General features: G+C 34.3%; 1 protein-coding gene across 1 annotated transcript in view; it reads right to left on the reverse strand.

Moving 5' to 3' along the window:
• Window positions 1-1,643: 1,643 nt before the first annotated feature.
• The window catches only part of LOC117326344 (putative ferric-chelate reductase 1 homolog), a 41,522-nt gene continuing 18,126 nt past the window's right edge, over window positions 1,644-25,039 (reverse strand). The window contains exons 2-14 of the mRNA XM_033883053.1: window positions 23,096-23,191; window positions 20,684-20,863; window positions 19,877-19,981; window positions 16,772-16,922; window positions 16,112-16,228; window positions 14,967-15,082; window positions 14,356-14,442; window positions 13,965-14,039; window positions 12,987-13,086; window positions 11,893-12,039; window positions 8,720-8,743; window positions 6,236-6,309; window positions 1,644-5,776 (exon numbers count right to left, since the gene is read on the reverse strand). Coding sequence (XP_033738944.1) covers window positions 5,684-5,776; window positions 6,236-6,309; window positions 8,720-8,743; window positions 11,893-12,039; window positions 12,987-13,086; window positions 13,965-14,039; window positions 14,356-14,442; window positions 14,967-15,082; window positions 16,112-16,228; window positions 16,772-16,922; window positions 19,877-19,981; window positions 20,684-20,863; window positions 23,096-23,152 — 1,326 coding nt within the window. The 5' untranslated portion in view covers window positions 23,153-23,191 and the 3' untranslated portion in view covers window positions 1,644-5,683. The remainder of the gene's footprint in view (window positions 5,777-6,235; window positions 6,310-8,719; window positions 8,744-11,892; window positions 12,040-12,986; window positions 13,087-13,964; window positions 14,040-14,355; window positions 14,443-14,966; window positions 15,083-16,111; window positions 16,229-16,771; window positions 16,923-19,876; window positions 19,982-20,683; window positions 20,864-23,095; window positions 23,192-25,039) is intronic.

Genomic DNA, 25,039 nt, shown 5'->3' on the forward strand with positions numbered 1-25,039 from the left:
AGAAAGCGACCGGCAGGAAAAAAACCCAAACATTTTACAACATCGTCAGAATAACAGTTTTTTAGGATTTAAACAGTGAATACCTGGTCATGAATAAGAAATATAAGCTGAGCCATTCATACTCATGTTTCGTAATTTATTTTTAAACGTGTACTTGAAAATTGTTTATTTTCTTTGCCAATTGTGCTACCTGTATGGGACGATGAAACTACTAGATAACAAAAAATAATAAGTGTCTTGTTCTGAAAGAAATGATATATCTCTGTCTTTGCTAAATTAAAATAGAAGTAAACACAATTTGAGAAGGATATTTGCTTTGAAATCTTTTGTCAATATTTTAAGAGTAATTCACCGAATAATTGCTCAATTGTATCAATGCGCAGACGACATATTTCCCGCCGGGATGACCGACAAACGGGACCGATTTCACACCTTGAGTTTGATTCAGTTCAAAGCATGTGTATGACTTGTAAGGATTTTTTGTATTTGGTAAACATCTCGTATAGAACGTCACAATCGCGAGGGTTTTTAAAATTCTGTTTGAAGTGTGTTTCGGGGACCCATAAACTTACAAAATAAAACTATCCATCGGGTCTCTGCCTTTATGTATAGCATTCAAACCAAGGACATCTCTGGAAAATACTTTAACATTTCAGAAAAAAATGTGTACATGCACTTCACAACTAAGTCACGGGACTGACTAGATTTTTTTTCAGATATGGCAGGACACATATCTGTATATACATGTAATGATAATTATCACAGGTCCTGACATTGTGGTTGAAACTTATGGTTGCCAAGTCAGTGTGGAACAAAGATCGACAAAAACATTCAAGTTCTCTTACAAGACAACAGGTAGTGAAAGATAAATCATACATCGTCAAATGTAAATTAATTTGTTAAGCGCCGGTGTGCACTGTTTTACAATGAATCATGGAACATATTCTCACAGATAACAATACCCTGCCCCCAATAACACCCTTCCCAAACCAAACGAATATCAAAATACTGTAACTCACGCTAGTGAATATATTTAAAAAAGATATCCAAAAGATTTTGTTTAAAATGATGTTTGTCCTGCCAATATCCAATATGGTATCCGATAACGATGGCACTTTACATTAGAGGTCTCCTCAGAAATTCTATTAGAATTTTTTTAAGTAAGCCCTACCATTTGAACAATTTTGAATCTGCACCCTTTATGGATGCTACCAGTAAAATATGAGCGATATCCATTTTTTCAGTTCCAGGGAAGAAGTCGTTTATATCAATTAAGCCAAATTGACCCCTTTTGGCCCCGCCCCTCAGGACCCCGTGGGTCAGCCCAATCATTTGTACCATTTTCAATCCCCACCCCATAGTGATGCTACCAGTCAAATATGAGTGATATCATTGCTTAGTTTCAGAGAAGAAGTCGTTTACATCAATATAGCCTAAATCGACCCCTTTTGGCTCCGCCACCCAAGCCCCTGGGGTGTCAGCCCCATCATTTGTACAATTTTGAGTCCACACCCAATAAGGATGCTTCTGACCAAATTTGGTCAAATTCCGTTGAGAGGTTATGAAGAGGTCAATTGTTGACGGACGGACGAACGGACGGACCTTGGTCCTTTGGACCAGGCGAACTAAAAACAACAAAAACAGCTGATGTATTTTCTTTTATTATTATTCTCTAGATTTACACTTTCTCTTCCTATTAAATACATATTTTGTACGTACGTTAATGTACACACATGCAAATCTGCACTATTTATCGGACAGGATAAAAATACCGCGTGGAAAAATAAACAGCATTGTTACATTTTAACATATAATGACAATATACACAAACAAATTCAAAAGTTACGCTTAAATAAAATGAGATATTTTTTTACAGATAACAACAATTCATAGCAAAAATTTCACTCTGAAAAATGCTAGAGATATTGATCTGTAGATCTATAGACATATTCTACAGAACCTTCCAAAAATATTTTTAAGATAACTTGCAATATCTTATTTGATTACAATAGAAAAGAGATTATTTTTATTTTCATATACTGACATTTTGAACCATTGCATAATATCTTGTAAGAGGTGATATCGAACTGTAGATAAAGGATAAGTACTGATATAAGGGAGATAATCCACATTTTATTTTCCATATTGTATTCATTTTTAATATGATATCGTATCTAAAGAATCTTTTAAAATTCGAACTTACCTTCTGATATTTCTAATAACACCAAACATTATCTATTGTGATTTTCTAGAATTTCAGCATATAATTAATTTAATTAAGGAATAATTATATCACAAATTTAGATTTGTGGGGAAATGTGTATTGTGATTATTTATTTTATTGCAACTGTTGAACTGAGATAGAATAGTATTTGTTTCTATAAATTATGCTTCAAAATCACATATATAAAAACGGAAAGTTGTCCTTTTTTATTTCATATAATTATACACTTTCAGCTAAAACAAACAGAAACAGATTGTTTTATTTACTGTGTGTTATTCCTCAAAAATTTTTGTTTCTACTTAAGTTTATAAGTGCCAATACATTCAAATTGGAGTATAATTAACTACAGTCACGCTACAGTTTGTAATGCTATCAATAATCAATTTCATTACATTTTCAGGATTTGTGTCGATCATGTAGTTAACATTTCACTATCAAGTTTCATTTACAAATCTGAATCCTAACATCATATTTAGGGCTATCCCTGACGCAGGTTTCCTGCATCTTAGATGCAGAAAAAAACATAAAGGACTCCCCAATTAAATGTCTGCGGATCCTTGAGATGAATTTTATTCCAAAATCTGCCATACAATGAAGAAATAACAGTTGATTTCAATTGACACTAGTATTTTATTGGGTTTGTATTTTATTATTTAATTTAACTTTATTATACCTGATGACCAACTTAGATGCTGGAACTAACTAACCATGATCTTGTCAATTTCAAAATGTCATGGGACTCCTAGATTTTAAAACGAGACTCCCATGCAGTTTTACATCTGAGAGTCCTTGTGACCCTGCATAACAACATTTTAGGGAATACCATATTGTGATCACAACACATTAAACGATTTCAATTAAACAAATTACAGCATATTTGTTAAACAAATTTGATAAAATATTTCCAAAACCAACAACAAATCTTCAACGAAATAAATTTCAAATAAGATTCATGTAAATAAATTGTTGACACCCTGTACAATGCATTTCTATGTCACAACAGTAAACAACATTAGTTTCTATAAGAGAAAGTACAAGGAGAGATCAAGTAGTCAAAAATGACTTAAAAATAATTTGCAAAAATATTTAGAAAAAAGGCTTTACAAACAATATATGAGTTCTAACAGGTGCCAGCACTATACCATCTGTACAAAGGGGAAGCAACTCTGATAGATTAGACAGGTACTGTTGAGCTTTGTAATAATATCATGTTATGTAAATTTCATTCCTTCCATTATAAGAAAAATGCATTGTTTAAACATATGAAAGAACACAACCGTGTCATAAGAATCAGTATTTCTAGCATATAAAATATTTTCGAAAAAAAATTTCAAGCAAATTTATTTACAAGTTATGAAAATTCATCAACCAGTCAAATGAAACTGAATATTGAACACAATATTCTGTGTGATATTAATGCAAACATCTCATTTTGAATATAAATACAGATTTTTATTTTCATACCTCATAAAATACTTTTAAATTGATAAGAACTAATTCTTTGGCTATATAGAAAAAAGCAATGTTAGTAAAAAAAAATTTTTTTAAAATATACATTTTAAACTATTTTCAACAGAAATCAAAGGCAAAAATGTACAGAACATTTTCTGTAAAAATAACAATTTTTGAGAATTTGTTTTAGAAATAAACAATTTTCTTCCATAAAATTCAGTGTTGTAATTTACTGGGATATCAGAGAATACTTTTCGATGTTAAAGATATAAAAAAATTATGGAATGGATTAATCAGTAATTTCTAGATATAAAATTATGAAAACATGGGTAATTTCATGTTAAAAATATATTCATTAGGATCAGCCAGTATAAGGTAAATCCAAATAATAATTAATACAAAAAATATCCAACAGTCACTTATATCATTTTTCATGTGGCTTACATTACACATTTTTGAAAATTCACAAAATAAATGAAAAACAGATACATGTAATTGTTTTTACACAACACAAAACACTACATAAAATTAAGCATGACTTCTATGAATATTACACAATTATAAATCTAATTTCCTATTCAGACACACCTATATATATATCTTGGTTATTAACATTAGTATATATGTAACAGAGGGTAGGATTAATTTAATTTAAATCACTGCCTCCGCTAGGGATCGAACCCGGGACCTCTGGCTCACTAGTCTTACACTCAACCCTTTGAGCTATAGAGAAGATCTCCCTAGCTGAGCGGTATATTGCGGCTAGTATTTACCAGGGTTACATATAAATATGTTTTCTAGTTCTCACAGGATGATTGCAATCTGCTTATAATACAGATCATTGCTATGAACTAATAAATATATAAAAGAGGAGGGCGTCTTAGATAAATATATATATATATATATAGATATAATAATAAAAAAAAACTTGACGACTGGCTTTCAAGCGCTTTCGCATGGAAACAAACTATTTTTTCACTATATATATATATATATATACACAACATGGAATGTTAATTAGAATCACATCTGTTCTTTTCTCTTGCGTAATTAGACAACCATCAACATGTTATAAAATAAGCTACCTATAATATATAACAATTTTTAGCCACACTAATGCAATTGTCGGCTAGTTTTTGGAGAATAGCTTACATATTTCATTATACAATCATTGTTCTATATTTGAGTCAGCTGGAAACCTGTGGAGCTCCTGTATATAGTGAAACTTGGTTAATCCGACCTGTGAGATATGAAGAAACCTGGTTAATCCGACCTGTGAGATATGGAGAAACCTGGTTAATCTGACCTCCTGTGAGATATGGAGAAACCTGGCTAATCTGACCTCCTGTGAGATATGGAGAAACATGGCTAATCTGACCTGTGGGATATGGAGAAACCAGGCTAATCTGACCTGTGGGATATGGAGAAACCTGGTTAATCCGACCTCCTGTGAGATATGGAGAAACCTTGCTAATCCGACCTCATGTGAGATATGGAGAAACCTGGCTAATCCGACCTACTGTGGGATATGGAGAAATCTGGCTTATCCGACCTCCTGTGAGATATGGAGAAACCTTGCTAATCCAACCTCCTGTGAGATATGGAGAAACCCGGCTAATCCGACCTCCTGTGAGATATGGAGTATAATAGTCAGATAAGACAGTTGGCAGAGCTCATCAGTTTTATCTGTTTGATAATAATCATTATAACAGCTGGGATAATAGTGTTGTTGGATCTGCGATGATTTTTGAATACTCAGGGGTCAGATTAGACAGGATCTCAGAATACTAATGAGTCAGAGTACAGAGGATCTGAGAAACTCAGGCGAGGTCAGAATACAAAGGGTCTCAGAATACTCAGGGGTTAGCTCAGACAGGTTTCATAAAAAAAAAAATTTAAAAATGTCCTATCAATTTGAAACCAGGCACACTGTGTTTGCTATAAGGTCTTATAAAACATGGATCTATGCACCAATGTACATAAATAGAAAAGATGGCGGTGAACTCCTCAGGAGATGATGACGACAACAATGAGCGTAGCAGCGAATCCAAGGGTGAGAAGGACATGTACAGCCAGGATATATTTCTTGGTATCGTGATCCTAGATAAAAACAAGCATGATATCAATTTGAACAATAAATTCCTGATGTTTAATGTGTCATTTTTTTATAATGCAATTATATAAGGACACCATTTTTTTATATTAAAGAGAAGTAAAATAATGGACATAAATGAATTTATTCATTTATGAATTGTATTTATTTATTACATTTATTTATTACATTTATCTATTTATTACATTTATTTATATATTACATTTATTTATTTATTACATTTATTTATTTATCTATTCATTTATTGTATCTATTTTTATTATATTTATTTATTAAATGTATTTATCTAATATTTGTATTTATTTTATTTGTTAGTTATTTTAAACAATTCTTTTTCAAAAATGAAATGAAAATATAACTGTCACTATTATTTACCTCACAAAGCTTGACATAAAAAAATCATGAGGATAAAATTTGATTTAAAAAATGTCCACATTTAAACAAACCTTGACAGCTGTATCGGTCTGCTGTTGTTGGCCAGGGGTAGACTTTTCATGAAGCTCATACATCTCAGATTTTTCTGGAAAGAAATACAAACAAATCCTTCAGTTTCACTCTGGCCCGTGACAAAAAGAACAAACTTCATGAAAATCACGAATGTCAATGAAAATAGGTAGGTACAAATGTATTAGCTTAAATTGATATTATAATATACCAACTCATTTAAGTTCTGTACCGAAAATGTACAACTTGGTTAGTATTTCCTTGTATTTACGAAACTGGAATTTGGGAGAGTTTGATAAATAAAAACATATTTCAAGTCTTCCTCCAACAAATAAAATCATATTTCAAGCTTTTCTCAAACAAATACAAAAAAAATTTCAAGCTTTTTCCAACAAATAAAAACAAATTTGAAATTTTTCTCATTGAAGTTTAATTTTCTCCAACAAATAAAAACATATTTCAAGCTGCCCTTCATTTAGACTATCTCTCCAAATGCATGTATAAAAAGAATTCTACTTCAAAGTATGGGTAAAGTTATATGCAGGATTAACTGTAACACAAAAACAATATGTCTACAGTACTGTACACAGATAACTATAGGATGTTCGCCACATCAATACAGTATAGTGAAAACAAAAACAAGTGACCGCTAATTATCTCATAGAAATTCATACTTTGGGAGTCTAATAGACTTGTTCAATGACTGGAATGTAACAATAAGCTGTGCTGGAAGATTATTTTAATCCTGGGGGTAGATTGTCGTAACGATCCATGGAAAATCTTAATTACCTAGCTGCTCCGTATTGATAAACTGCAACGGCTCATATAATATACATATAATAATTTATATGAAATTTACCAAATTAATCTAAATTATCAGTCTGGGGGTATCTTGTTTATTTAAATGTTTGTCCAATTTTGACGGTTCTTCTACCCTCCTTACCGTATGTGCCTTTGACTAATTTGTGACGAGGGCATACAAAATTATGGTAAAACGTGCATAAATAAACGAAAACATTTCAAATCCTACTTTAAAAACATTTTTAATGACACTTTTAATATAATAATTAAACAAGAAATGAAAGATCACTGTATATAGAATGAAAAAGAAAGGAATGAAAGAATTACATTAATCCATCTGGACCTTAAATATTTACAAAATAACACTGTGGACACAAAATCTATGTAAGTTGAAGCCCTTGAATCCCTCATCATAACCTGCAGCACTATTTGAACTTTTTATAACATGCATAGGCAAGTTTCATATATCTTTTATTAGACCATTAGAACTTAGATGCGAGACTTGACATCCTGGACCCCAGCATCATCAACATTCAGCTTAAAGCACTAATTCTATTGAAGATTTGCAAAAAAACGTTTAGTGCAATCAATTATTAAGAAGCTCAGCTGCAGTAGCCAAAAAATGCCTGCAAAACATTAATAATGATTATACTAAAATTTCAGTAACTTTTGTTATTAATACTCAATGCCATTTTAATGCACCCGATACACAAACAATATCGGGTGCACCCGATGCACCTACAAACAGAGATTTGATAAACAATTAAATCCAAAATATATAAAAATTCAGAAAAAATTCTAAATATTTCTAACATTCAATTCTCATTTTATCATATCTATTATATACACAAAATGGAGAGGGCTATATCAATGGAATGCATTCTTAAGGAGTTATATTGAAAAGCTTCATAAACTTAACCGAAAAAACTTAAAAAAAAAAAAGAAAGAAGAGTTTTGGGGTGGGAAGCTTATTTAAGGACAGTTACCTGTTCATATGTTTCGTATCAACATTACCATACATATGTTTCTATAACATTGCTGGATTCAACATAATTGAGCTCCACAGTAACATTACTGAGTATCTGACCTCTTTGCATGGTCAGGCAGCATAAGTTAAATGTGCTAGAGCTAGTGTAATTTATAACTTCAAAAATTGAACAATTCATTAACAGGTGAGTTATTCTGTCAAAATCCTCAGTTCTACCAGTTTTGACTCCTCAATAGGACAATATATACTGAACTGTTTTGTTAAAAAGTGTACACATGCAATTGTTTATCACAAACAAAATTCAATTGTTTTCTTCACAAGACAATAGGGCCACCATCCTACCAAACCTTTAAGATATGATGTTCATGCGATATTTAAGGACATATCGAGATCATGCGTGTCAACACATACATACTGTACAAATCAGAAATATTCTAAATTGAAAATGATTTCAGTTTTTATCTTTCATGTTAACGATTCAGTCAACAGGGATCTGGGGGATCGACGACAATGTGTTTGAAACGCCTACATTATATTGACATTCCAGACATACCATTCTTACAGTATACCTATAAGACAAATTTACGTCACAACAATTCAATCTGTTTTTATATATATAATTAGTTACAGGTGAAGCCCCCGTGGTGTTAATTTCGCCATGAGTTGCTGGTTAGGTGTACAATATACATTTACTTACTACCCCTTGTATGAAGTCTGGCTTCTGAAAACACAAACGTGCAATATTCCAGCTAAATATAGAGTAATATAAGTCTAACACTGCCGTCAAATCAGCTTCTTAGACCACCTCTCATGTCCATTAAATGTCTTTCCCAGCAGAACAGTGTCAATTTATTATAACAATTAACTAATTACCAAGTAATCTATGGAAAGTAAGAAACAATTGATATTTTCATGTTCTTACTTATACTGATCACTCTGGTTCAGCTAAGAGACCTTTTAAACCAGATACCGTATTTGACCTAATAAGGGCGCAGGGCGCGGGTAATTGACAGTGGGGGCGCCCTTATTAAGATTAGTTATTCTGAAGTTTTATGAAACAGACTATACCTTATAGCAGAATACCCAAGGTTGTGGAAACGGTAAAATATTCAGTCATAAAAATATTCCAGATGAAGATATCTATTCATTATCATATATTAAGCTTAAATACTCCTGTAAACTTGTAAACCATGCCAGCTGATCTTTAGACCAGAGAACGTGTGTTCCACCATTGATGTTCAAATGGAACTCTTTTGTGTTCTATTTATAGAAACAGGTGATTTCCCAGATCATATCAGACATCATTTTCTTTGACCTAATAATTGATTTACAATGTCTTTTACTAGCTTTCTGTTCTGAACAAAAGTTATTTATCAACAAGAATGAAGTCTTTACTTTATCTTCAAATAAAGATGGTAAGTTATTATTTGTATGTGTGTTTAGTTTTGGGTGTTCTTTGCACTGACATGTCATCTGTAGCCTGTAGGAATACACAAAATGTGGCAAAAACATGTGTTCCAGTTACTTAATTTGCTGAAGAAAATTGAACACATAAAGTAGCAAAATATTTCACATGAATTATTACTTTTGAACACCATTTTGACACTCAGTCAAAGATTTATTTCCTTGAAAAAAGGTAGGGGCGCCCTTATTAGGTCAAATACGGTAGGTGGTTTTTAAATGCAGATTTGACAGTAATATTGTGCCTTTAAGTTATATCAAATGCATGGATGTGAAATTTCCCTTAAGCCATCGCAAATATATTTTAACTTTTACTCAAATTAAAGTAAATCGACTGATATTACCCTGAGCTTCGGCCTTAAATTATCCTGTGCTAGACCTAATACCCTGTGCTAGACCTTATACCCTGTGCTAGACCTTATACTTTGTGCTAGACCTAATACCCTGTGTTTGACCTAACACTGTGCTAGACCTAATACCCTGTGCTAGACCTAATACCCTGTGCTAGACCTAACATTGTGCTAGACCTAATACCCTGTGCTAGACCTAATACCCTGTGCTAGACCTAATACCCTGTGCTAGACCAAATACCCTGTGCTAGACCTAATACCCTGTGCTAGACCTAATACACTGTACTAGACATACTACCCTGTGCTAGACCTAATACCCTGTGCTAGACCAAATACCCTGTGCTAGACCTAATACCCTGTGCTAGACCTAATACACTGTACTAGACATACTACCCTGTGCTAGACCTAATACCCTGTGCTAGACCTAATACCTTGTGCTTGACCTAATACCCTGTGCTAGACCAAATACCCTGTGCTAGACCTAATACTCTGTGCTAGACCTAACATTGTGCTTGACCTAATACCCTGTGCTAGACCTAATACCCTGTGCTAGACCTAACATTGTGCTTGACCTAATACCCTGTGCTAGACCTAATACCCTGTGCTAGACCTTACCCAATGCACTAGCTTGTTTTGACATTTTCATGTACCAGGCCCTGATTTTAGAGACTGTAAAATGAATGTGAAACGTATGTTGTGTGTATATACTGTGTACACACATGTGTACTATATTTTATGCCTATAATGTTACACATGTAAAAAGATGTATGTTGTGTCATTAAACCAAGTGTGAATGGTGACACTGTGATTTTTTTTTTCTATTTCCCTTTAAGAATTAGAAAATATCTGTAAGACATAAATGTCCCCACTGCCAATTGATACCCTGAAACACAGTTTGGTGAGGATCATATCAGCAGTTCCTGAGATTAGCTAGTTTCTTTGCATCGGGACGGGACGTGACAGGACGGGATGGGACGGGACGGGACGGGATGGGACGGGACGAGACAGGATTGGACGGGGCGAGACGGGACGGGATGGGACGGGACGAGACAGGATGGGACGGACATGGGTAACACTATATGTCCCTCCATTTCATGGCGGGGTAAAAAAAGTCACAGGAAAATAATATACAGAGACAAATTATTTTGGCCTAGCAATCACAGATCTAGAGCATTAGATTATTTATAAATCCAATGGCTATGTCCGACATTTCCTGAAGTAATAGAAGGTTTTTATTTACAGGAAGACTTAATCCCTCCTGGTAGACAATATACATGTATATATATAATTATTAGTTAAAAACCAAAGTATTAATTAGTGTGTTTGTAGTTACATTCAATGATGATTGGGTAGCTGACCTGAACATATTCATATTTCATTGATTAGGAACCTCTTGATTACAAAAATTTGGGATACAGCCGTCACAGATTTAAATTGTAATTGATGGAGTAAATATATATATATTTAGCCCCTGAATGAAAGCACAGGACATTTAATCAAATCTAAAACAAATACTAGAAAATTTTACGCAAATAAAATGAAAAAAAAAGAGTCTATGTAAAGCGGCATAAAGATACAAATATAAACTCATCATATATATATATATAGATATGTACCATATTCATCTGAAAACAAGCATGCTGACTAAAGCAATACATGTCCCCTACTGGCCCCCACTAAAAATAGTAACAGTGACCTTGACCTTGACCCAAAACCCCTGAAACTCAAACTTGATCTGTAGCTAGTCATATAAAGTTACATACCAACTTTCACCAACATAACTTAAGCATGGCTGAGGGGATGGACAGACAGACAGACAGGCGGATGGGGAGGAAACCTATAGTCCCCCCCAGTTTCACCAGTAGGGGACTAAAATAATTATAAGCCAATTAATGTCCTACAATATGACCACTATCTACTTCAAGTCAACTTCTTACCATTGGGTTTATTAGAGGATAAAATTGGTGCATAACAAACAAACCAAACTTCAAAAATAATAAACATAAATAATATTAGAGTTGAGTAAACAAAGGACATATTTAAATATTGTATAGCTTACTGTTCGATCCTCCAGTGCAGCAGTTGTCGTAAATCTCGAGGAAGATCTCAAACAGAATCTGATATCCTGCGTACACAGCTAGTACTATTATCAGCCAAGATGGCGCCTTTGTCGCCGGTAATTCCACACCGATGAAAATATTCAAAACTGTAACAAGAAAGATCCCACAAAATGACCGAGAGAATAAATGACCAGGCCAAAGTTTCATTAATATTCCTTAATTAAGATATTTTTCTTAAATTCAATAATGCTATGGAAATTTTTAGGTTGAGGGATTTTTTAAATTCAATAGTGCTATGGAAATTTTTAGGTTGTGTGATTTTGTTATAATAAGTTATTTATGAAGAATGATGAAATCTGGGTCAGATCTATATAAAATCGTCATTTGTGCTATGAAATTTTATCCCTTAGCTTAAATATCTGTGGTGACCGTTTTATATTGTCATAACATGTTAAATTCATATCGTAAAGCCTCAACATATTATTACAAACTCCAGTAGGTCTAATTACTGAAATTTGTTACTTTGGTCACGTCATTTCAACTCATCAAATTTCTTTACCTTGTAAAAAACTTTAACTCAAATATTCCTCTTCAATGTTGCATAAACAGGATATTGAATACTTTCCCATTGAATATACATATCTATTTCAATTGTATGACAGAATATTTATATTTTTTACTCATGCTTCGTAATCTTATCGGTATATTCTGAGCTTTACACTCATGAAAAATCTTGAGAAATATTCTGCCGTACGAATGAAATGTGTATGTTATATACAAAGGAAAAAAACTTTCAATTTTCTATCTATTTCCTTTATTAAAGAAAAACAAAAACAAAAACAAAACAAAAAGAAAAAGAGGCCCAGAGGGCCTGCAATACTTTGCTCACCTAGATATTTCAGTAATCATGACAAAATACCCTCAATGAAGTTATAACGCAAATATTTTTGTACATTTTGAGCTGCCTCGATCATGAAACAATTCCTCAAAACAAATGTGGACCGATTCATTTGAATGATATTCATCATTTTTCATGTTAAATTGCCATTGAAGTCCATCTCAAACTTTCTGTTTTTAAGTCTACTCAACTTACCAGCAATGAGGTGCCCTATGGTTCCTACAGCCCAATGGGCCCAGTTAAATATGAACCGGTACTTATCGCCTGGGTGTGGTCTAAACAGGGCCATAAGGGGCTGAAACATAATAAACACAGGTCAAAAGGGGCTCAAATATAACATAGGTCAAATGGTGCTCAAACACAACAGAGGTCACAAGAGCTTCAAACACTACAGAGGTCACAAGAGGTTCATACACACAGAGATCACAAGAGGTTCATACACAAAGATATCACAAGAGGTTCATACACACAGAGATCACAAGAGGTTCATACACACAGAGATCACAAGAGGTTCATACACACAGAGATCACAAGAGGTTCATACACAAAGAGATCACAAGAGGTTCATACACAAAAGAGATCACAAGAGGTTCAAACACAACAGAGGTCACAAGAGGCTCGACACAACAGAGGTCACAAGAGGTTCATACACAAAGAGATCACAAGAGGTTCAAACACAACAGAAATCACAAGAGGTTCAAACACAACAGAGGTCACAAGAGGCTCGACACAACAGAGGTCACAAGAGGTTCATACACAAAGAGATCACAAGAGGTTCAAACACAACAGGGTCACAAGAGGTTTATACACACAGAGATCACAAGAGGTTCATACACACAGAGATCACAAGAGGTTCATACACACAGAGATCACAAGAGGTTCATACACACAGAGATCACAAGAGGTTCATACACACAGAGATCACAAGAGGTTCATACACACAGAGATCACAAGAGGTTCATACACACAGAGATCACAAGAGGTTCATACACACATGTACAGAGATCACAAGAGGTTCATGCACACAGAGATCACAAGAGGTTCATACACTGTGCACAGAGATCACAAAATGTTTAAACACAACAGAGGTCACAAGGGGCTCAAACACACTAAACAGGGGTCAAAGAGAGCTGAACTGTAATAAACAGGGGCTAGGGCCATAGTGTTACTCACATTAAGGATTACAACAGCTCCTACAACGATACCAATGTAAGGATGAGCTCTCTTCCAGTCTGCCTGACCCTCCAGCTACAATCAAACAGTGCAGACACATGTTAATATCAGACGTTTCTCCAGATATTGAAAAATTAAGATGGACACATCAATGAAAGTTACAGGAGTAAGATAAGGAATCAATTTCAGACTGAGTGTGATTTAAACACACTTAGTATTTCAAACACTTTATTGACTGTGATTCAAAAGACAAACATCCAAATGACCCTATTTTACAGTTTTTCAAGTGTCTTTTCACAATTATAAGATAATTCTATGGTTTTGCTGCTTTTCTGCATTGTCGACATCTTAATCTTCTAAACTTAAATTCGATTAAATTTGATTGACTTACATGGCTCCACTTGCCAACGTCCACGAAGATAATCACGATTCCTGCTATGACCGCTAATGTTGCTAGGATCATCAGACTTCTGTGAATCTGAAAACATTTTAAAATTGATAATGTCCAAACTGGAAAATCATGATTGCATTAAAATTGTCTTTTTATTTATTCTAGGTTAACAGCTTACTCTACTGGCTCTGAAGTAAAGAAGAACTTGTATTTCCACCAAGACAGCCTACCATTTTGTATGTCATCATGCCACGTAATACTAGATATTAATTCTTAAGAGTCTATAAAAATATTATGCATAATTAGGACAGACAGAAGGACAAAAAAGTGAAGATTTACCCAACACTCAATAATAATGTACATGTAACGCCTAAAAAATGTAAATATGTACAGATTTGTATCCAAACCCTTTTATTTTGATATCTACTATATCCATCGTTTCAAATTCAAATAAATGTTTATATATATGCCACATATATTGTATCTAACATGACAATACCAATCTTTTTAATACAAGTTTCCTTGAAACCAGTATTCAAGGAAGTTGGAATCTTCCCATTCACATTATACCAATAGATAAATTAAAAATTGCAATTATTTTTTTTACAAACCTGGAACCAGTAAGCCTCCCCTAACATCTTCTTTTCGGACCAGACAGGTTTGTAGAACCTGGCCATGACAATTCCAATACTTGCCAGAAGTACCCAGGCAAATATCATCAAAGAACCTGCAAAAATATCCAGGCAAATATTATTAAAGAAACCACAAAAATATCCAGGCAAATATTATTAAAGAAACCACAAAAATATCCAAGCAAATATTATTAAAAGGGCATTCCTTAAAAAATTCTTTTGGACATCAGAAACATGCACAATTAATATTGATGAAATCTAGGTCCTAAAAATGATTATATGATTGTTTGTGCCTACAAGTAATGAAATAAACACCAAAATGTACAGAAAAAAAGTATATCGTATACAAATACTGTATGTCTTTGCAGTAATTAGCGATACTTCTGGTCGAATTAAGAATTTTCAGGACTTAACATTCAAAGGACTTTGATTTATCTTGAGAGTAAAACTGCCTTATTAATGTAAAGATTATAACTTTTACTACTTGCCAAAAACACATCTTTTCCAGTAAAATTAATTTTGACGACCTAAACTATATTTAAACGAAGGAATGCCCCTTTAAAGAACCGCTAAAAATACTCAGACAAAATTCATTTTAGACATTTAACAACCTGAACACTTTACTGGACAAAACCTTTAACTTCATTTCCTCAGTATTTAAATGACCCCTAACATATTTGATTCTCTACCATGGTCTTTCAACTTTTAAAGCTTTGATAAAACAAAGAGAAAAAAATCCACGGAAGTGGATGTGTTGCCTGCATGCAGAAAGTTGGGTGATTATAAGAGTTATTTCGTGGAAACAGATTTTCTATTTATAGTAACACGAATATTCTATTTTTAGTAACAGTGATCTTGACCTTTGACCTTCGGACCTAAAATGCGATCCTAAGCAAGCATTTGTAATAAGGAAGATCTGTATGAAGTATGAGCTTGATTGGCCAAAGGGAGCTTGAGCTACCACATGGAAACCTCTGTGCGGAGGGCGCCGACATCGACGCCAACACCAACACCAACGCCTATATGTCGCCTGTTATTCGCAGGCGACACAAAAACTGACAGATTTCAAGCTTATACACCTGGTGTTAATGTATGATCAATTAAAAATTACTTATGGGTGTTACCGTGAAGTTTTAGCAGGATATTAACGGCACTGCCAGTCAGGTCAGTTGTCGACTGGAAATCTGCCGTCTCAGCCGACACCAACGGCAGGGTGGTCAGATCATGACGGCCAAAACCAGCTGAAAATAATTTCATCAATTTACATGTAGGGAACGCAAATATATTTTCCAACAGAACATGTTTCAGTACTGTCGTGAATATATTATTGCAAAAAATCACCTTTCAGGTCTTGCTTTTTCTCTAAACAAACATTAGATAGTTACAGTATAACACATTGTGTTCCAAGCCCTAGAATTCAATTTGCTCCAGAAATTTACTGATTTTTTATTATTTTTTTTTAACAATGAAACTTTGAAAAATGACCTTTTCCTTCAATATTGGCGTTTTTCCAATATACTTCCAAATCTCTCTAAGATACCAAAAATTAACCAGAAAGTGCATTATAACTACTCTATGAAAGTTTTTTTTACTCTATACATATTATACTAAGCGAGAAGTTGTTTTAAAAACACAAATCTACAAATTGCCAAAAATCATGCCTTTTTTAATCCCCCCCCCCAAATCTCAACAAGATATACTTTTCAAGCATCTTACAGAAATTCTTGGAATCAAATGCAGTTGCTACCTATTTCAGTATCATGGCTTATTGGAGTAATACTTACTGCCTGCTGCCGGACCTTTGGCCATGAGTATGTAGTAGTTATTATTTAGATTGTAGATCTGGTTGTCGGTTGACACGGTCTTCCGTGTAAAACTGCATGAAAACAATCCGTTTGATACCGACCCCGACTCAGCACTGATTCCAAGTTTATTCTACAAAATAAACAGTATGATACAGTATTGTGAACGGCCCATAGTATACCTCATCCGTCGATGAATCAAGGGGCATAACTCTGTACAGAGTCTATGTAAGCTATATGACCTTACTCAATTATTCAGCATTCTGTCATCAAAGAGAAAAATACAAGTGACACTTAGTCTTTGACAATGTGTGATTAAAGATTTAGTCTTAGATAATGTATGATTGGACAGTTAATCTTAGACAATGTGTGATTGGACAGTTAGTCTTAGACAATGTGTGATTGGACAGTCAGTCTTAGACAATGTGTGATTGGACAGTCAGTCTTAGACAATGTGTGATTGGACAGTTAGTCTTAGACAATGTGTGATTGGACAGTCAATGTTAGACAATGTGTGATTGGACAGTTAGTCTTAGACAATGTGTGATTGGACAGCTAGTCTTAGACAATGTGTGATTGGACAGCTAGTCTTAGACAATGTGTGATTGGACAGTTAGTCTTAGACAATGTGTGATGGAACGGACAGTTAACATTTTAACAGTATCTCTGAATGTAAAGCTTTGTTTTTTTCGATTTCCTAACTTACAGCAAATCACTTTAATTTACACATCATATCTGAAGTGATTGGACAGTTAGTCTTTGACAATGTGTGATTGGACAGTTAGTCTTAGATAATGTGTGATTGGACAGTCAGTCTTAGACAATGTGTGATTGGACAGTCAGTCTTAGACAATGTGTGATTGGACAGTTATAGTCTTAGACAATGTGTGATTGGACAGTTAGTCTTAGATAATGTGTGATTGGACAGTTAGTCTTAGACAATGTGTGATTGGACAGTTATAGTCTTAGACAATGTGTGATTGGACAGTCAGTCTTAGAAAATTTGTGATTGGACAGTTAGTCTTAGACAATGTGTGATTGGACAGTCAGTCTTAGAAAATTTGTGATTGGACAGTTAGTCTTTGACAATGTGTGATTGGACAGTTAGTCTTAGACAATGTGTGATTGGACAGTTAGTCTTAGACAATGTGTGATTGGACAGTTAGTCTAAGACAATGTGTGATTGGACAGTCAGTCTTAGACAATGTGTGATTGGACAGTTAGTCTTAGACAATGTGTGATTGGACAGTCAGTTTTAGACAATGTGTGATTGGACAGTTATAGTCTTAGACAATGTGTGATTGGATAGTTAGTCTTAGACAATGTGTGATTGGACAGTTATAGTCTTAGACAATGTGTGATTGGACAGTTAGTCTAAGACAATGTGTGATGGAACGGACAGTTAACATTTTAACAGTATCTCTGAATGTAAAGCTTTGTTTTTTTTCGATTTCCTAACTTACAGCAAATCACTTTAATTTCCACATCATACCTGAACTGCTCGGGGGATATTTAATAAGTGGTTTAGATTTACTGGTTTTCATACTTCAGCTGAACAGAGCAATCATAACACAATGGAAGGGAGATATCCACCCACCGGGGAGATATTGATCAGAAAGGGAGATATCCACCCACCGGGGAGATATCAGCATACGAAAGGGTAGATATCCTTCAGATGGGGATATATTGATCCAAAAGGGAGATATCTATCCAAAGGGAGATATCTATCCAAAGGGGAAATATCTATCCAAAAGGGAGATATCGGCATCCGATTGGGTAGATATCCATCTGATGGGGATATATTGATCCAAAAGGGAGATATCTATCCAAAGGGGAAATATCTATCCAAAGGGTACATATCCATCCGAAGGGTAGATATATCCATCCAAATGGGAGTGTCCATCCCAGAGCAACTCAAGCTTCTTCCAAGCCTTTGTTTATTTCCCATGTGGGGGTCAATAGGAGTTTGGGTGATTATTAGAAATACTGATATACAGTGTTATTATAAGTTTTATTGCATTTTTGCCAGTGAAATATAGAAATTTATCAAACTCATAAAACTTATATTTTAACTGCAATGATGAACTATGAAAATATACATGTAGGTTTTCTGTTTTTGACCAATCAGAGTGAACCTTTGTATTCACCTCATTGAAACTTTTCAATTGAAGCGGAGAAAGATAAATTTGTTATTTTGCTGTATTTCTGAAATATTATGACTAGTTTTTGACAAAATACTCTTTCGACGTTAGCTATTTATGCATAGATTTTCCAATAACAGCAGAAAACACTTAAATTGCACTGATCAGTCCTTTCAAAATGGCGCCGACAAGTTGACGTGGAGTAACGTCACAAAGAGATGACGCCATTACTGATCCCCGCACTTTTTGACACTATTAATGTTTCTTCTTTTTAATTTGGTTTTTAAGTATATGAAATGCAATAAAAAGAAAATTGAATGGTTTCCCATTAAATATAACATATATTTCACGAGTATGACAGAATATCGAAATATTCTGTCATACGAGTGAAATATATGTTATATTTAACAGGAAACCATTCAATATCCTCTATGTACATATTACATCATATCTAATTCCTCATTATATTACACAAGATTCCAGTGGTGGGAGTCTCAATGATTAAGTACATCGTTACCCAGAATTTCAGAAGATACAGTACAGCACAGTCTACCAGATGTAAATGTATCTTCTAAAGTACAAATCACTTCACGTTACTGATTTGATCTGACTGTCACATGCATATCAGCAACATCTTTTAAAAACATATTAAAAGTTAATTCCAGTCAATTATACATTTTCTGTGGCAGTCCGAACTTTCGGTCTCAGAGAATTTTGAAAATAAAATATATTGTTTGCACTTTTATTTATATTTCATGTTAAAACTGAGTTGATCATACACAACATACATTTTTAACAAGATAATAAAACACAAATTATAAATAATTCAATGAAAGCAACAAACCAAATTGCAAAAATCCCGAGCTTTGAAAGATTTTCTTAACTGGATACATCACTTCTGGCACCTTGACAGATATGCATTACCTAAATTTTACCATTAACTTACATTAGTGATGGGCTGGTTGAATTTGGCACCTGCAGCGTTGAATGTGTTATAGACTTGTACAGTCCCTGCAGTGTTCACGCTGCATCCGATTACACTGTCTCCGCCCTACAACGAGACTTTTAAATTACTACCAATCTTCAAAACCGAAGTGATCAGTTTTTAAAGCATGGAAATTATATATAGCAACAAATTTCTGACCTCAGGTTATTTAATTCTGTAAATGTACTTATTTTGGTGTACTAATATTTTAGAGGAAAACTAATTAACACAGATTAGTGGATTGATATATGAACACACCGGCAACATTTGTCATATAAAACATTGTAGATAAACTATCATTAGTGCAATCAAAATTTATCGAAATTCTTCCAGAGCAAAAATCGGTAAAATAAGATAAACACTAAAATATGTACGTTAACAGTATGTTAATTTTAATATAAGGAAATTACTTAACTTAAATTTTTCCATAGTGTAATTCTAACGAATGTAATGAGAGTCCCTTTTTAACTTAGAGATTTTTTCATTTTCATTAAATCCAATATTAATAATGCTTTACCATGGAAAAAATTAAGTTAAGGAACTCTTTTCAGTTAATGACCCTAATAAAACTGGGGCCTGGCTTCAAGGGAGAAGGTTCTTAATTAAGCCCTTATACCCTCACAATACCAAAAGTTGATTTTCAAAACCAGTTTAAGATATAGGTTTAGCTGATTTTTTTTTTTTTTAACATTTCCAATCAGTTGAAATAATTTTCAGTATTTTTTCAAACATAAATGAAGCGTGATGATGTACAACTACAGAACTCACCATCTTGTTATCCTCAGAGAATCCAATAGCCATGTAAGTTTCAGTGGTAACCTCAGCCTTGAGAGTGAATTCTATGGCGTCCCCGACCTCTTTCCATGTAGCTTCGTAACAGCCCCCAGCACAGCCGCTGTAACATCCCTTGGTGTTTCCACATTCTGGATCCTTTTGGATTGCTGCGTCCTAAAAAACAAGAGATCCCAAAGGGATATTAAGCGGTTCCAAGCTTTGAATGACATTTGGATTTTGTAAAAACTTTTTCCTCTTTGTCTTTATTTGCAACCCATTTTAGCAGGTTACTATGATGAAATGAATCCATATGTTATTCATAACTTAATACTTAATAAAATCACTTGGGTTTCGAGAATACTTTATAATGAGATCTTACCTCTTCATATATATATATTCATATATAACATAGTAACATAAATGACGAAGGAAAACAACTCTTTGACTCGTGCCCTGACCGGGCCTCGAACTCACGATCTACGGCTTCCAATCGCCTAGCCAGAAATACCTGCAGCTTATACCATTGCGCCACACCTACAGCACCCAATCGTCTAGCCAGAAATACACCAACAGCTTATACCGCTGTGCCACATTGTGGCGCAGCGGTATAAGCTGCGGGTATTTCTGGCTAGGCGATTGGGTGCCGTAGAACGTGAGTTCGAGGCCCTGTCAGGGCACGAGTCAAAGAGTTGTCTTCCTTTGTCATTTGTGTTACTATGATATATATCTATTTATTAGCACAATGTATCATATACACTATGTGTTGGTGATCCAAAGATATAGATTTGAATTTCCTGTCGTAGTTGTACCGAGAGAAATATATATTCATATATATAAACTAGAGTCTAGTAAGTAATAACGACGGTATGGTCCAATATAGGTACTGGATCCTAACAAACAGATGTTCTCTGAATGCGTATTACTAGAAATAGATAATTTGTCAAGTAGTAATAACAACAGTACAGACAAGTAAATTAATTGTCAAATATCCGAGGCAACCTGATAAGAACGCTGATGAAGATACGACTTTAAATTTACGAATGATGAGCCATTATAGTGATGAACTATGCAAGACACCAACATGTTTACTGGTAACCGATAGCTTAGTGGCCATCCAAAGATGTTATTTTTGCATAAAAATAATCACGAAAGATTTGAATTCATGATCGGCTTTTCTTGTATCATAGTGAAAATAAAGCCCGCTAAAAATGTCAAATGTTAGTGATTTACAGTAATTCGAATTCAGTTGTAGCAAATGCAGATCGAGAACTCTGTGGTTAGCACTGTTTACTCAAAAGAGGATATCCAATCATAAACTGCCTTATATACTGACCAACAAATCGTTTACACAATTTAACCATAAATATTCTTTTAAGAATGGTATGCATTATAGCCGATTAATTGATGATACAAAATCAAAGCTAATAAACATCTGAGATGTAAAGAAATGAAAAATTTCATTGGTCAGTTGAATTAATTACTGACCGTTTGACGTACTACTATAAATGGATTGGCCTCAGCTGACCCAGCCGTGACCAATTCATATTAATCATTAATGACATCACAAATGATGAAGTGAAATTGACCTGCAAAGTTCAAGGTCACGTCTCAATCTCACACAACACACTTATTCAAACTACAGAGCAATATATTAAGTAGAGAAAAAAACCTTTAATTTCTATCTATCCCGCCACCCCGATGTATTAATTGTTGATGTGAATTCTTCCTCTGAATTCTTTTGATATCAAGGAGAGCATAAATATGAAATCTGAAAAAGATCTATGAAGAACTTTCTGAGAAATAGCGATAACAAATTTTAACTGTTAGAATAAAAGATGGCTGCCTGTCAGCAATTTTGAATTCCAGTACTGACTTTTTTTGTTCTTCCAGATTAGAATCAAAATAGAATGGGAACGAGCTCGCGTAGGGGCCATGCAGTGGGAACCTTAAATTATAAGTATGATGAGTACGGGGTAAAATTTTTACAGACTCAAGAAATAGTTATAAAAAAGATAGATCAACATCTATGAACATTGGGCGATATGAAAATCCCACCGTCATCAGATGGTAGGCTGAAAACACTTTAGACACAGTGACCTTGACCTTTAGTCAGCTGATTCCTCCTTTAATTCCGACAGATTTTGCTTCAAAATGTCATTGCAAAATGTTCATCAGTGTAAAGATACAAAATCTTAACTTGACCTTTGACCTTGATTTGTGACCTCAATACAGGTATATATTTTTGTGAACTAAACATTTTTGCAAAATTTCAGGAAAACAGTTTGACAGTCAGACAAAGTGATTACTATCGGGCACCTGTATGTCTGATAGGGGCCCTAACTAGATCAATCAAAACAGGAACATTTATATCACAAACAATCAAATGAATAAGTGAAAAAAACTTACACTGTGCGTGTGAATCAGGGACTGACAGGCAAACAGCAATAGGATCTGTTTTAACATCTTCTCACCGAGGACACTTCTACCAGATGGGTTCTCTGTCTGTAACACACAAATATATCAATATACAAACTACACAACATACAAATATACAAACTACACAACATACAAATATACAAACTACATACCATACAAATATACAAACTACACAACATACAAATATACAAACTACATCACATACAAGGGGACAAACGACACAACAGGGCAAGGAGACAAACGACAGCACACACCAAGAGACAAAAGACACAACAGACAAAGAGACAAACGACAGCACAGACAAGGAGACAAACGACAGCACAGACAAGGAGACAAACGACAGCAGAGACAAAGAGACAAACGACAGCACACACAAAGAGACAAACGACAGCACACACCAAGAGACAAACGACAGCACACACAAAGAGACCAAAACGACAGCACACAGAAAGAGACAAACGACACAACAGACAAGGAGACAAACGACAGCACACACAAAGAGAAAAACGACAAAACAGACAAAAGACAACAACGACAGACAAAGAGACAAACGACACAACAGACAAAAGACAACACCAAGCAGAACAAAAAACACAACAGACAAGAGACAAACGACTAGAAACCAGAGACAAACGAAACAACAGACAAAGAGACAAACGACACAAGACAAGAGACAAACAATCACAGACAAATACAAACACACAAGTACAAAGATGGACAATAACGACAGCAACAAAAGATGACAAACCATGCACACAGGACAAGAGACAAAAGACGACACACAACAAGAGACAAACGACAGCAAACGAAAAGAAAACGACTACAACAGACAAAGAAACGACACAACACACAAAGAGACAACGACACAACAGACAAGAGACAAAGACACGACAGACAAAGAGACAAACGAAAGCACACCAAAAAAAATGACGACAGAAACAGAACAAAGAGACAAAGAACACAAAGAAAGGACAAAAAAAACAGACCGGAACAGAAACGAAAGACAAGAACAAAAGACAAAACAAAGACAAACGACAACACGACAAAAGAATACACAACACACAACAGACAAAATACAAAGAGACAAGAACATACAGAAAGAACAAACTACAACAAAGGACAAAAGACCGACAAAAACAACAAAAAACAAAAGACAAACAAAGCACAAAGACAAACGACACACAAGAGACAAACGGAACAACAAAAAAGAACAAACACACAGGAATGACAAACAACAACAAAAAGAGAACAAACACGAAAACAGACAACAGAAAAACACACAAAAAGACAAAGACAAACAAAACACAAAAGCAACAAGAGACAAAAGACAAAAGACAAAGAAAACGAAAAACAAGCAAGAAATAACAGACACAAAGAAAAAACACACAAAAACACGCAAAAAGAAAACAACCAAAACAAAACGAACAACGACAAACACAAAGACAAAACAACGACAACAACAAAGACAAACGACACAAACAAAAGAGACAAAACAAACAGACAAAAGAAAAACGACACAAAACAAAAGACACAAACGAAAAAGAAAAAGACAAACAACAACAGACAAAGAGACAAACGACACAACAGACAAAACAAAGAACAACAGACAAGAGACAAACGACACACAACAACAAAGAGACAAAAAGACACACAGACAAAGACAAAAGACACAAAGAACAAAAAGACAACGACAGAAAAAACAAAAAAACAAACTGAAACAAACACAGAAAAACAAAAACAAAACTAGAACACAGCAAAGACAAAAAAAGAAAACAACAACACAAACAACAAAACAACAAATAACAAATACAAAAGAAACAAAAACACAAAACAGAAAGACAAACACACAGACAAAAAAAGACAAACAAAATACAATACAACAACAAAAGACAAAGACACAACAACAATAAAAAA

Source organism: Pecten maximus, chromosome 4 (genome assembly GCF_902652985.1).
Source record: "Pecten maximus chromosome 4, xPecMax1.1, whole genome shotgun sequence".
Classification (NCBI taxonomy): Eukaryota; Metazoa; Mollusca; class Bivalvia; order Pectinida; family Pectinidae; genus Pecten; species Pecten maximus.